The sequence below is a fragment of the Larimichthys crocea genome, chromosome VI (assembly GCF_000972845.2).
Source record: "Larimichthys crocea isolate SSNF chromosome VI, L_crocea_2.0, whole genome shotgun sequence".
Classification (NCBI taxonomy): Eukaryota; Metazoa; Chordata; class Actinopteri; family Sciaenidae; genus Larimichthys; species Larimichthys crocea.
In genome coordinates, this window is record NC_040016.1 from 11,019,934 (window position 1) to 11,033,531 (window position 13,598).

Here is a 13,598-nt window from a genome sequence, read left to right on the forward strand (position 1 = left end):
AGTAACAGTGAGGTAACAATGAGATATGAGATAGTTTAGTTTTGAAATAAATAACAGTTAAATAGAGCCAGTAACAGTAATAGTAAAAAAAATAAAAAAAACAAGTAACAGTGAGATATGAATAATTTAGTTTTGAGATCAATAACAGTTAAATAGAACCAGTGACAGTATATTAAAAACCAAGTAGCAGTGAACTGTGCAATATGTACATCAAAGCTTTATAAAGAGTTTAGTGGAGATTTATTTACTTCTTGCATGTCTGTGTAGAATCAAGTCATGCCAACTTTATTGTCAATGCTGCTGTATGTACAGGACATACAGAGATACATCATATATATATATGAAATATATAAAGAAATCTAAAAAAAATAAAAAATCTAAGCAAAATCTGGCAAATCTAAAAGATTAAATCTAAAAATATGAATATGGATACCTGCAGCCATGACTGTTGATACTGTTTTATTTATGTGTATTGCTTTTTCTTTGTTGTCTCTTGTGTTAAACTTAATAAACATTACAGTTTAAAAAAAAAAACATCTCGGTGTTTTATTTTGAAAAGCGTAGCCGGAAGTGTGTGTGTGTTAAACGAAAGCAGGTAGTTATGAGCTGCGCACGTGTGTGTGTTAAACGAAAGCAGGTAGTTATGAGCTGCGCACTGTAGGGGATCATCTATGGTGGAGCTGCAGAGAGGGTGTGTGTGTCGATGACAAAGCTGACAAATATTATAAACTGTCTTCTTCAGACCAGACCTAACTTTGGTTAAACGCCACAACTCGGAGTTAGGTGAGGCCGAAGCCTGGCGTTCAGCTGGTGAGTTAACTTTTGTGTTTCCAACATTCAGCAACGTGCAGCTGCTGCGGTCTGTGACTGTAAACACAGTCGATCATTTAAAAACAAAAAAAGGGATTGAGCGTTTAACAGATGAGCTGATGTGTGTGTGTGTGTTTGTGTGTGTGACGCTGACATCGGTGTGTTAGCTCGAGCTGCTAGCACGCGACATAACTTCATCACAGTGACAGGTGAAGCTAGCTGAACACCTTTTCATGTCCTGCGTAACAACTCACACACTGACTGTGATGCCTCACCCTTATAATAATCATGTCATGGTGTAAAAGTTAAAGTTTGAACGCAGAGACAGGAAAGTGTGTGTGGGCTGTTTACTCACGTTGTTATGACTGGTGACTCATTTTTATAGTTTGGGAGCAGCGTCAAGATAAGTACAAAGTGTTTGTGTTTACCCTCAGACAATTCATACATTCACCTGGAAATCTGGATATTGCATAAACATAACGAGGGGAGATAAACTTGTAAATAAAAACTCTAAATTGGGGGAAATAATTCAAAGTAAAAGCACCCTTTGCAAGGAACCTCAAAAGATATTATTCAACTTCAACTTTATTTATTTATATAGCACCTTTAATACAGAATTGTAGCTTCACAGAGCAGAGCAAAAACAGACTAACAGATCTTAAGGTGAAAGAGCAGTTGCATGAAAAACTACAGGTTAGAAGAAAAGTAAAAAGCATAAAAACTACAACAACAAAACAAATAAGAAGAAAAATTAAGACCTTTAGAATAAAAAGCATAATTTAAGAACAGTTGCAGCTAGATATTGTTTATAATGCTGCCAAGCTTTGACCAAATGAAATACGGTTTAGAATAAAAAGTATTTGATTGAAAGAATAACTAAACATGACTCCAGGATGGAAGCACGATACCATCCATCCATTTATTTTCTGTAACCACAAGGGGACTGGAGCCTTTCCCTCCTGACTTAGGCGAGAGAGAGAGAGAGAGAGGCGGGGTGCATCCTGGGCGAGTCGCCAGCTCATCACAGGGCACACAGGGACAAACACTCACGTTCACACCTATCGGTAATTTACAGTCACCAATTAACATGTGTTTGGATCGAGTACACCCAGAGAGAATCCACGCAGACACGATACCCTTGACACCCAGCCCTTGTTGTTTTATTTTGTAAACGGCTCATTCCTCAGGACAGGAAATTACCTTAAACACACATTTGTGAGATAAATACTCAACCAGTCAAACAGCATTTTATCTGATCACCTTTCTTTTCTTGTAAGGCTAAATGAGGGGTAAAGGTATGTGTCCAAAAATGTTCTTTGTGAAAGTCTAATCTAATTTAAGTCTGTTTTATCTGCAAGGGTTCTTCGAATATGGCTCTGTCATTCCTTTTGGTCTTGGCTGCAACTGTGATACTTATCAGACCCGAGACACCTGTAACTAAGGTAATAAAAAAATATATATATATATTTCCACCTGAAGAGCCAATGTGTGCTTTGTCCAGGTTACACTGATGTGTTAATCTGTGTGAACGTTGCTCTGTCTGTAGGCCCTACATCAGAACTCACTTGAGTGCTGTGGTGACAAACAGAAAGTGAACAATTCATGTTCGAATGACACTCACTGTGAACCAGGTAATGTAACAAATCCAGAATCTTACCAAGTATTTATAGATTAGATTAGATTTATACATGAATTTATGTGGCACTGAGGAAATTAAGAATTGACATGTGTGAAAAACAGATGAGTGACACCTGCAGTTTAATTTCTCTGCTTTGTAAAGAAAGAGAAAGTATGACTGTGTTATTGTAATTTTCGAGCGAGGCAGTTTGCTGCTGCATGTTTCAAGGACACAGTGAAAGGATTGATAAAACGAGGAGTTTCACATGAAGCCATCTGTTCCATCCCATCCATCCTTATCCTCTGCAATATGTATAAAAGAAACAACATTGACCCTGAGAGCTTAAGAAAAACACGCGCAAATAGACACAACGCAAGCAACACAATCACTTGTTCGACAGAGAAGTACCAAAAAAGTGGCAAATGTGGTGAAATGTTATTCTTCCTTCTGAATTGTTTTTAGGATGCTTCTTGCGTGTCCTTGAGAACAGCAACACTGTTTGCATATTCTGTGACTCAGCAGCTGTGGATATGGAGAACATAACAGTCTGCACCTACAGTAAGGACTGGAAACTGTCGACTGACTGTGTTTTAAATGCATAAAAACCTGAATGCTGCATTGTATCGCGCTTTCTTTTTTTTTTAATTCGACCTTGCTGTGCGTTCTTAGATTACACAGTGGAGAAGAAAAACCACACAACTGTAACTACTGTCATTCCTAAAATTGGTAAGCTCTCACATCTACCATCAATATGGGCTGATCAGCTAATTTCTAAGAAAAAAAAATCCTTTTCATTCAGTTTCAAGCGAGCTGCAGCCGGTTTTCCATGTTTCTCACTAACTGCTTCCTGTTTCACGCTCTGTTGTTGAGCAGGAGGCCCAGGTGTGGCAGCTTCTCTCCTTTTGGGAACACTGTTGATCAGCCTGTTCCTGATCCTCTCCGTCGCCTCCTTTTTCTACCTCAAACGCTCCAACCGACTCCCGAGCATCTTCTACCGCCGCAACAAGGGTAAACACTGCACAGCTCTTTAATTACACAAGTAGTTTTTTTTGGTCACACCTGACCTATAAAGCTCTGCAGCTCCCACCACACCTGTTAAATCCAAGGTAATTTATCAGATTTTCAGCTGCTTAAACTCAAATGTAACAATATCTGGTGCACTTTTTTTTTACAGCCTTCATATTCCAACCAAGTGAGACAGTAAGTCCATTTTATTGTTTGCTCATTCAAACATCACACAATATTTATACATGTAAATGTGTAAATTTGCTCAAACTTCTGTTTGTTTTTTCCCCCCCAGGCTGTCATGATCCCCTCCACATCAGGTGAGACGACTGCACTGTTGAACTCTGTAAAGTGCTCGCTCTGAGACTCTGACCTTGCTGAACAGGTTGTAGTATTATGTAAAGCTATTGAGTAATTCGCAGCAGTCAAAACATTAGCTAGGATTTAGCAATGCAGGTGAGGCTCTTCACATGATTAAAAGTGTAGTGGCAATCCAACAAAAGAAAAAAAAAGCCACCTGAAGGAACTTGGAAGACATTTCCAACATGTAGTGGTGCAAAAAATGAGGCCTTTCATTAAGTATGCAGTGTTTTATGTATATGCAGATTAAGAAAAGCCTAGTGCACAGAATGAATGACGTGAAAACAAGCTTGTAAATATAAAATCAAACCGTCATCATCAGATAAAAGACCAGCACAGCTTCCCAAGTTCCTAATTCCCTCCAGCTGTTCCCCGATGTAGACTACGTGACTCATGTGATCACCTTCCGATGTGGTCAATATTTACCTGAACACATGGACACAACCTATAGCACAACAACATGTTTCTCTTTCCTTTTGTCTTTCTCTTAAAGCGAGGAAGCCAAGATATGTCAGACGGGAGCGGCCCTCTGCAACGTCGACGCTGAATAGTGCCACCGTACCCACCACATCCTCCACTCAAGACTACTAAAGGTGCAAAGGGAGGGATGGTGCAGGTAGGAGAGAACGCTCAGGAACGATGTTCATGTTAAGGTTCACCGGCGTGAGGGAAAAGACCAGTTGACTCGTACACAAGTGGCCAAATTGAACTGTAGCTGCTTCTGCTGCATTCTTGTCACCAAGAGTATCATTTCTGTTTTTTAAGTATCGGCAGCCAGTAATTAACATAAATATGCCCAACTTAAATATCCAATGGAAATGTATTGTATTCTCCTCATGCAGCACTACAGGATCACTGCTTTGTTTTTTTTTAGTCTGAACACTGTCATTAAATAGTTTTTTATCTGCTGAAAACACTGAAAGTGACGGGTCTGTTAAAGGAATAGTTTGACACTTAAGGAAGTATACTTATTGCTCATCTGAATTTATATCTTTTTTTCATAGTCTGTAAAAACTGAAGTGGAAACAACCCAACACAAGATTTAACGTGCCGATGAGTGAGCTGTTGAGGTGCTGTTGCAGTGCCAGGCTAGGTTTCCCCCTGTATTTATGCTAAGCAGCTGCAGATACAAGACACAGACATGAGATCGTCAAACTGTTGCTTTTTATGAATCGAGCCAAGACAACGTGACAGCCCAGAAATATATATTTTAGGCTAGCTAATCAGGTTTTTGTGATATTTATTTGAATTTTGTATCTGTGCACTGATTTTAATCCGAGGAGCAGGATATGGATTTGATTAATGGCACTTCTGGTGGATTGGGACGATCACTGGAGACCCTGTACAGATGATTCTTCATTGATTTTTGTGTTTTTTTTTTTATTATTGTTGCATTTGTATTTATTATTTTTTGCAAACTTAACCAAGCTGAATGTATTACACACGCGTGCAACAAATCGTGCACCATGCATTCCACGACAGACCCAGTCAATCAGGACAGATTGAAAGTCATTAAACAAAATCAGTTTTTTGATCCTGCAAAAACTTCTAATTTCATTAAGTCAATTTAAATTCCAATATATTTTAATTACCAAATCCCTGTGCACTTTATTTGTCTGAGATCATCAGCTAATTTTTAAAAGAAACACTCTCTTTTTTTGTTGTTGTTCTTGTTGTATAGATGGCAACATTATTGTTGCATTGTGAACATTACTTGACTACTATTAACTTTTGCCAAATGTTGTCTGAAGAAAATGGCTTTTACTGAGTGCCATTACTGTGATTATTGTGCCATAATTAGCTTTAAACGCAGCCAGGAAACGTTCAGTGATGACATGAAGAATAATTGGGTATTTGAATTATATCCAGTGGCCTTTACTGTACACAACTCTAAAACAAGGCTAGTTATCCATGTTTCATTTGCTACATGGTATTTTATTTCTTATAGTTTTATACCTTGACAACAATAAGGCTGTAAAGAGTTAATCCTGTCCTCAGTATAGGTGAAGCCATATGAAGTGAACCAGATAAAAGGCAGCAACCATTCCATGAATATTCCTCTTTTTTGCTTCATCTGTCTGCTGTTGTACAGACAACCATAAGCTGAATACATGTACATATTGTTTTATACAAATGACATATTGTTTTTGTAATGATGTTCTTTCTAGTTCGCCATGAAGAATGTTCTGAAGATGTATGAAATGTTTGGAGAAATAAAGCACCTTTCCATAACTATTGTTTCCCTCTGTGTCACAAGCTTAAACTTCATATTGTCCAAAGACAAATTTGATACTGTATGTTTATTTTGTGTTTCATGCTGCTAATAATAAACAATTCCTCACCATGTGCCAGACAAGAATATTTTCTTATAATAATTTTTACGCGACTGACAAGTTATTCTGACAATTTAATGCTGAATTAAAACAGAAATGAAAGTTCTTATCTTAATTTGTAAAGGCCTAATGTGTAAGATTTAGGCAGATTTATTGGCAGAGTGTGGCAGAGCTGAAATATAATATTCATAACTATGTTGTCAGTGTATAATCACCTGAAAGTAAGAATCATTGTGTTGTTGTGACCTTAAAATGACCCTTTTATATATAAAGAGGTAGCAGGTCCTTCTCCATGGAGTCTGCTATGTTACCCAGTCATGTTTCTACAGTAGCCCAGAACAGACAAACAAAACACTGGCTCCAGACAGGACCCTACGCGTTTGTTTTAGAGTTTCACGGCCACAATAGTTTCCCCACATGCCTGGTAGATCAAGAGGTGAGTTTGTCGGGATTTATTTATAGATGTAGTCCAAAATCATTTTGAATATTACAATGTTTTTGCTTCAGAGTGGATTTAAAAAATATTTCTACTTAAAACAAAAATTAACATTTTGATGTTGATGCTATCTTGACAGAAAAAGGTTAGTAAATGCGGCCATATTTTCAGTGTTTAAAGGGAGACAGGTGCTTTTTCACAGTAGAAATATTTAACAATCATGTATTTCATATAAAAGTGTGGAGAATCTAGTCAAGGTTTTGAAGGCTGACTGACTGAGGCTATATATTAAATACTGGGATTGTTATTACACTTCAAGTTTTAGTGATAAAGTATTTGGGGGGGGGGTATATAATTAAAACTTGATTTTAAATATTCAAAATGCCATCTGGTACAGTAATAGAAAAAGAAAAAAGAATGCATAACTTCATAAAAAAGATGGCATTTTAAATAAATGTGTAATAAATGTATACAACATCCATTATGGTAACAAAATGTATCCTTGTCTTATCAATTCTATCAAGTTAATAATGTAATTGATTATTGATCTCACCTCTAATAAATGTAAGAGGGCTTCATACCTCATACCTTTGGTAATGGAGGGGCAGACGTTTGCACGAGCAGCTACATGTGACTGGACATACTCCTCTATTTATAACATCTAAGAGCAAGGACCCGGTGTGACATATGCAAGGGCAGACGGACATCAGAGCTGAAATGTCACCACAGGGAGAAAGTAGTGACACCTTCAAACTGGACTCTTCGTCCGTCTGCTACAGGTAGGTTCTTATATGTTATACTACATAAACTTTACACAACGTTAACAAGAATGTGCTGCAGCTATGCGCGTTGGTTGTTTTAATACTGTAAATAAGACCTTTAATGACTTTGACATAGAAAAGATGGAGTCTAATATCAATGTCCATTATAGTGAAGATGAAAGTGTTTATAATAACTAAATAAATCTTCCCTGTAGCTAAAACAATAAACAAATAAATGTTTTGATCAAATACAAAATATAATATGAATTTTAAAGGTAAAATTGCCCTTAAAGTTCTTCTTATATTTTGATGTGATATCTATTATTTTATGTTTATATCAGTCAATCAGTGTATTTTCTCACGTCTTAACCCCTCCCCCTCGAGTTTGTTTGTTAAGTGATACAGTATGTTGTAGTCTGACATTGGACAGCTGAATTTTTCATATCAGGTCATATGACTAAGAGCGCGGCGGCAGAGTATTTTGGGGTCTGTTATGGAGCCTGTGACCACGGTGTCCTGGTGTTGTTGTTGCTGCTCTCTGACTTCTTCACCTCTGAAGCTTTGAACGTACAGGAGTTTGTTTGTGCTTTCTGCACAACTGTTTCCTAATGACAGCTGATTACAAGCACCGTTAAGCTTCAGACAAATGCATGCTCTATATTTAACTCAAATGTGTTGATGGAAGTTTAACTATAACCCAGCAGAGGTATTAAGAATGTACTACTGCACACCGCATAAAGCCATTTTCATTATCCTGCATGCAAGATATATAAATCTCAGTGGTGTAGTACCAGATTTATGCAGGTATACCTGTTGCTCTTCAGTCAGCATTGGGTATCGTCATTTTTTTGGCATGACATAGTTAAACTCAGGGTATTTATTGGAGAATCTGCACCTCTTCTATGGCTAATGTTGATTTGATAATGGTCCTCATGCCCTGAAGTCAAGCAGCACAACATGAGCGACAATGTGCAAATACGACTGGGATATGATTGGGTGATTTAATATGCAAGAGTAGTCTTACATTATTATTTATAACACCGGGTGTTTATCCTTTGCTGGACAGGCCTTGGAGGGGGGCATGAATTAAGAGTATACCCACTTCTCCAGGCACCACTGCCAAATATGCAACCTTCCAACACTAATCTTTATGTTTTCTCTTATTATTGTCAGATTGTGGAGCATGTGAGGTATCAAAATGGATGATTTAGATCACAGCATGCGCATTGCAGAATATGACTGGGTGAGCTTCTATGACGACAGTGAGGAGTGTGGTCTGCTGCAGCCTTCGCTCGCCTGGCCTGATAACTCAAGCCTAAGTGATTCAGAGGATTCAGAACTCAAGTTCAACGCTGGCCAACAGGAGCCGCGGCAGAGCCCTGCTGCAAACAGCGATGAAGCTGAAAGCAACGCAGCAGGATGCTGCATGGAAGAAGTGCAGATTAATCAGAGTGGCTCAGCAGGAGAACAAGATCTTGCAGCAAAAGCTGAAGAAGATACACTGGTGAAGCCTGACGTATGCCTTGGTTATGCTGAAGGAAATACCATGAAGACAGAGGAGGTGTTCTTGAGGACTGCAGAGGAGACAAATGAAAGCGTCACAACCACACTGCAAACTGACGTGAAAAGGGAGAGTGACACATCTATACATGGACCTGACCTACTTTGTTGCAACCAAACAGAAGAGATAGTGAAGGAGTCACACACCTCAGACAGAGCTGCGAGCGAGGGTGTGAGCATCGTCACTTTAAGAGCAGAGAAAGAGCGCTGGTTCGTGACACTGAATGACATTCCTGCACGACAGCGAGTGCGTGCCACGTCTGTGAAAAAAAAACGAAGACAAAAAAAACCTTGTAAGAACAATCACGTGTGCAGAACCCTCGGGCAGGAGAAATCGCTTGAAAATAGCTCGGAGTTAAAAATAACCAAAGATAATAATGAATCTGAAGGAGGAAGAGAGAGAGAGTGTGTCACACAATCGAACCAAAACTCAGGAGGGTATCCGAGTGTTGAAGGAAAACCTGAGAGCGCTCAGACGGGAGTCATTTCAGAGGTATCGCAGATGTGTTTAACATCTGGTGAAGGAGACAATTTGTCAGAACAACTGGTAGCGCCTCATCTCTCTGAGCCAACCATACACGGAAAGAAACACGAGACAAACAGCTCAGCATCCACATCACATGACACATTTACAGACAAAGAGCCTTCACGGATGGACAGCGTGGAGTCTGACGAGCTTGGAGACAGCGCTGAGTTCTTCTCCACTCACAGTTACGATTCTGAAAGCTATCTGTCAGCTACTGAGTCGGTGGAGGAACCTCTGCATCCTCCCATGGAAAGTCAGCAACTGCAGAGCTCATCACCTCTGACAAAAAACTGCTCGACTGAGAATACAGACGCTGACGATACACAGGACAGAGAAGTGCATTCTTGTCATAGCACTGTCTCTTGCAATGTAACTCATAACTGTGAAGTTTATGAAAGCACCGGCGTTGAGCCTACTTTCACATTTCCATGTGTTACCCAAAGTGTGAACAAAATGCCAGATGACAGCTCCACATGTGATAACGACACACACAGCACGGTGCTCCACACGCCCTCGGATACACCTGGATTTCAAAAGCATGACATCAATCTTTCAGCATCTGGTTGCTCTTCAGGAGATCAGTTCAGTCTTCCCTCTGTCCCCGATGTCATCCTAACACCTTGTTCTGTGGCTGACAGCCCCGAGACATATGCCGAAGCCGTGGGCAACACTCGACCTGTGTTCGCAATTTCTGCTTTTTGGGATGAAATGGAAAAATTGACCATAAATGACATTTTGCAGCTCAGAGTGGGTAGAAGCACACCGCCTAGAGACATGCAAGAAACAGCGAGACCAAATGTAGATGACTTCCCAAGAAACGAGAGTTCTTTGGTTGACACTGGGGAGTATAATTCGTCTGATGGTGGTCTAATGGATACCGACACCACTGACTCGGACTATTTCACGCAGACTGACGAATCCAAACCAGATCGCTCAAGCTGTGACTTTTCCAGCTCCGATTTTGAAGAGGAGTACTGGCAGTTTCTTGGCACCAGCAGGAACTCCAGTCCTGACCCTCAAAGCAAAAACCAACAAAGGACAAAGGACTCTTGTTTCTTTGCACGTGAAGAAGAGGACTCCACAGGCTCTGAGGGAAAGGAGACGCCTGTACCTTCAGAAGACTTTGCAGGGGAAGGTTTTGAGGATCAGGACTCCAACGGTTTGATTTCAAGTGACCTTGCATGGCCAAGACGGATAACAAAAAGCAAAAGTGTGCGCAACATACGAGATCTTAACACAGAGGATTTATCTTCGCGGTTGTTGCTTGGTAATGATGAGAACAGTCCGCTCCTCAGCAGCTGTCCATCCCTGGAGGAAAATTTGGTTTTAAAATCAAGTGACAGCCTGGAGACACTAATACCTGCACATTTTCTATCCAACACGGACATACTGGATGAACATACTCAAATAACCTTCCCTGATGTGTTTTTCACAGAAGATAAAGTAAAGACAGACTCCCGGTGCATCACTGTCTATGATCCAGAGGACATCTCAGTGGCTCCTATGTTTGACTACACTGTTTGTGCGTTCAGGGATGAAACGTCTTTCTCCTCCCTCAGTGAGTCCCAGTGCAGCGAAGAGAAACCCATCCCCATTTTCTCTTGCTGTCATCCTACCGTCAGAGAACTCACAATCCCAAATCCGGGCTATGTTTTCCTGAGTGCAGGCTGCAAAGAGAGAGGTGAAATCTCTCCAATCAAAGTTGTGTCTCGCTCGTTGATCCAGGACATCAGTTATAGGACGTCTGCAGCGTCAGGATTTCACAGCTGGAAAAGTTTCTTGTCCATAAGGAAGATTCGGTTCCAGGACAAAGGTAGCATCTGGTGCAGTGAGTCCGGTGCCTGGGTGTTTCCAGCTGAGGCTGAGAAGATTACCATCAAGACAGCCGATCCACCAATAACTGCGGTCATTGAAGGGACCGTCTGTTCAACTCCTTCTCAGTTGTGTAGAGAGCTAGCCATGCAGCAGAGGATTTTGGAAACCATACAGACAACAAGTAAGTATGCACTGCACTGAATGTTAAATAAATACATCCGAAGCAAAACTACAACTGAATGAAACGTGCATCTTTATGACTCTGACAGGGCGAGAAGGCATCTTCTCCACACTGAAGCAGTCAGATATGTGTTTGGTCTGCATTGCTTTTGCCTCCTGGGTATTAAGATCCTCCGATCCAGAGGCTGCTGATACCTGGAAAGCAGGTATGAAACTCACAAATACAACATTAGAAGCCCATAAAAATGTCTATGGACTTCCTCCTATTAGCCAGAACAAGAGCAGAAAATATGTTTGAAAGGTAGAACAGTTCATTTACATAACATAGTTTTTCTGTCTTTGCTTTTACTTACTGGTTTGATGTGGGCGAGGTTCCGTTGTGAAAAGTTGAAAATACCTGTGCACCAATCAGAGTTCATCAATACTAGATTCTGATGGCTGAGTTTTTGAACCTTTAATAACGAATAAATAAAAATGTTTTTGTTTAAGTTGGCACTTTTATCCTTCTCTATATTGCCTGTATGCTGCTTCATCACTCTTACATTACATGAAAAATCATTTCAGCTGTGATAGAATGAAGAATATTTTCAGGAGTTTTTACTATTGAACATGAAGAGCACTGTATAACTTGGTGAACTGACATCTACTTCTACAAACTAACCTTTATTGAACTCCTGTTCAGCTCTGCTAGCAAACGTGAGTGCACTATCGGCTATCCAGTACCTCCGGCAGTATGTGAAGAAGAAGAAGCCCTTTCAAGATGATCCCTGATGCGTACACACACACACGAGATGTCATTTCCAAACATTTTCACTTGGGTCCATTGATGAATATACAGTATGTCTACTCTATATATACATGTCTACTGTCTCAGTGTATGCATTGGTTTCCAACAAACAATACAGCTTGTAAAGTTGAAGTTAGAAAGCTGATGATTTAGCCTGGAGCTTGTTGGACATTTTAGTTGAACAGATGCTGATACATGGACCAGTCTGTCAGTACAGAAGCTCAAACTTTTTAACATGTTGTTTGTGAACGCCCTGTTGTGCCTAAAAGGTGGCTTTGTACGTCATACAGCTGCAATCAAGTTAGAATGGCAGCTTGTAGAGTTTGAGCAGATGCAAAGTTTATGCAGAGGATAAAAAAAGGGATGAAAACCTTGTGTTGTAGATATTGGCCTGGTTTGTATGTATGCTGTAAGAAAAGATTCAGTAGGTGACTGCATGAGCTGTGTGATGGGAGAGCATTGTCTAAAACAGAGTTGTGAGTGTTTCAGAGTGATTTTCCATTTCATTCAAAGAATTTCTACTCGCCTGAAGAGGTAAACCTATCCAGTATTACACTATACAGTCGTTAAGATTTGAGACAAACCTGAAGATTTTTGTTCTTGTTGGCTGCTCCTGTAAAAAAAAAAAAACAATCCCTTTGATTCATCTCAGGACCCCCCAGGTTAGGAACCACTGGTCTAAAACTGAAGCCAGTGTATCTGCTGTGATGTAAAAACACACTGCATGTAAGCTTTAAGAATAGAAAATTCATAGCTTTGGCTATTTATATAAGCTGTTGTTGCCAGTGTTTCAAAATACTTTGTGTAAAGAGTGATTGTTGTCAGAATACTTCATATCTCTTGTCAAACAAGACTGGATACATATGATTTTACATATATGACACATTTTGTGCAATAAAATGAACATCCCTCACTCCTCTCTGTCCAAGTTGATGCAATAAAATGAACATCCCTCACTCCTCTCTGTCCAAGTTGATGGGTACACAAAGCAGCAGCACTAGCAGGAACTATACTCAGTTTAAATAAAACTAATGCAGTCTAATACAACTGTCCTGCCATAAAGCCTCCCTTCATGAAGGTTATAATGTTCAGCTTTTGTTGAAGCTGTTTCAGAAGTTGTCGATTTAACTGAATCAATTAAGGTGTTTCTTATTTTGTCCATCCCATTTATATCAGCCTAAATAACAGAGACTCCACTCTGTATAATGTGATCAATACCTCTTTATTATAACCTTCATTAACATTCATCACTTGTATTAGACTGTGTTAGTTTCAGCATTAGGTGTACCTAATAAACTGGCATCTGAATGTATGTATGTGTTTCAAAAAAAAAAAAAAAGAAAGTCTAAACCAAAGAGAATAAGGTGTCATTGCAGAAATATTTATTGAAATAAATATGCAATGGAT

The 13,598-nt window shown here is 39.6% G+C and overlaps 2 protein-coding genes across 4 annotated transcripts; both read left to right on the forward strand.

The window, feature by feature from the left end:
• Positions 1-620: 620 nt before the first annotated feature.
• On the forward strand, positions 621-6,025 carry cvih1orf159 (chromosome VI C1orf159 homolog). Of its 3 annotated transcripts, none has more exons than XM_027279779.1 (10): positions 621-810; positions 2,169-2,252; positions 2,357-2,441; positions 2,891-2,986; positions 3,098-3,154; positions 3,302-3,436; positions 3,603-3,628; positions 3,729-3,753; positions 4,287-4,409; positions 4,798-6,025. In XM_027279779.1, exons 2-9 carry the CDS (start codon positions 2,181-2,183, stop codon positions 4,382-4,384), a joined length of 594 nt encoding a protein of 197 aa, XP_027135580.1. In that variant the 5' UTR covers positions 621-810; positions 2,169-2,180; the 3' UTR covers positions 4,385-4,409; positions 4,798-6,025. The 3 variants fall into 3 exon arrangements, with proteins under 3 accessions (XP_027135580.1, XP_027135581.1, XP_010744633.1); XM_027279780.1 differs by having other exon boundaries at positions 4,287-4,386; XM_010746331.3 differs by having other exon boundaries at positions 4,287-6,025.
• Positions 6,026-7,174: 1,149 nt separating this feature from the next.
• Positions 7,175-12,965, forward strand: perm1b (PPARGC1 and ESRR induced regulator, muscle 1b). The gene is made up of 4 exons (XM_019262465.2): positions 7,175-7,341; positions 8,497-11,405; positions 11,494-11,610; positions 12,087-12,965. Exons 2-4 carry the CDS (start codon positions 8,522-8,524, stop codon positions 12,173-12,175), a joined length of 3,090 nt encoding a protein of 1,029 aa, XP_019118010.2. The 5' UTR covers positions 7,175-7,341; positions 8,497-8,521; the 3' UTR covers positions 12,176-12,965.
• Positions 12,966-13,598: the final 633 nt, after the last annotated feature.

Excerpts from the sequence above, each read along its gene's own strand:
- cvih1orf159 (XM_010746331.3), top strand. The coding sequence starts at position 2,181 with ATGGCTCTGTCATTCCTTTTGGTCTTGGCTGCAACTGTGATACTTATC. Across the intron at positions 3,437-3,602 it reads CTTCTACCGCCGCAACAAGG|CCTTCATATTCCAACCAAGT; the intron begins GTAAACACTGCA and ends TTTTTTTTACAG. Across the intron at positions 3,754-4,286 it reads CATGATCCCCTCCACATCAG|CGAGGAAGCCAAGATATGTC; the intron begins GTGAGACGACTG and ends TTTCTCTTAAAG.
- perm1b (XM_019262465.2), top strand. The coding sequence starts at position 8,522 with ATGGATGATTTAGATCACAGCATGCGCATTGCAGAATATGACTGGGTG. Across the intron at positions 11,406-11,493 it reads GGAAACCATACAGACAACAA|GGCGAGAAGGCATCTTCTCC; the intron begins GTAAGTATGCAC and ends TGACTCTGACAG. Across the intron at positions 11,611-12,086 it reads TGCTGATACCTGGAAAGCAG|CTCTGCTAGCAAACGTGAGT; the intron begins GTATGAAACTCA and ends ACTCCTGTTCAG.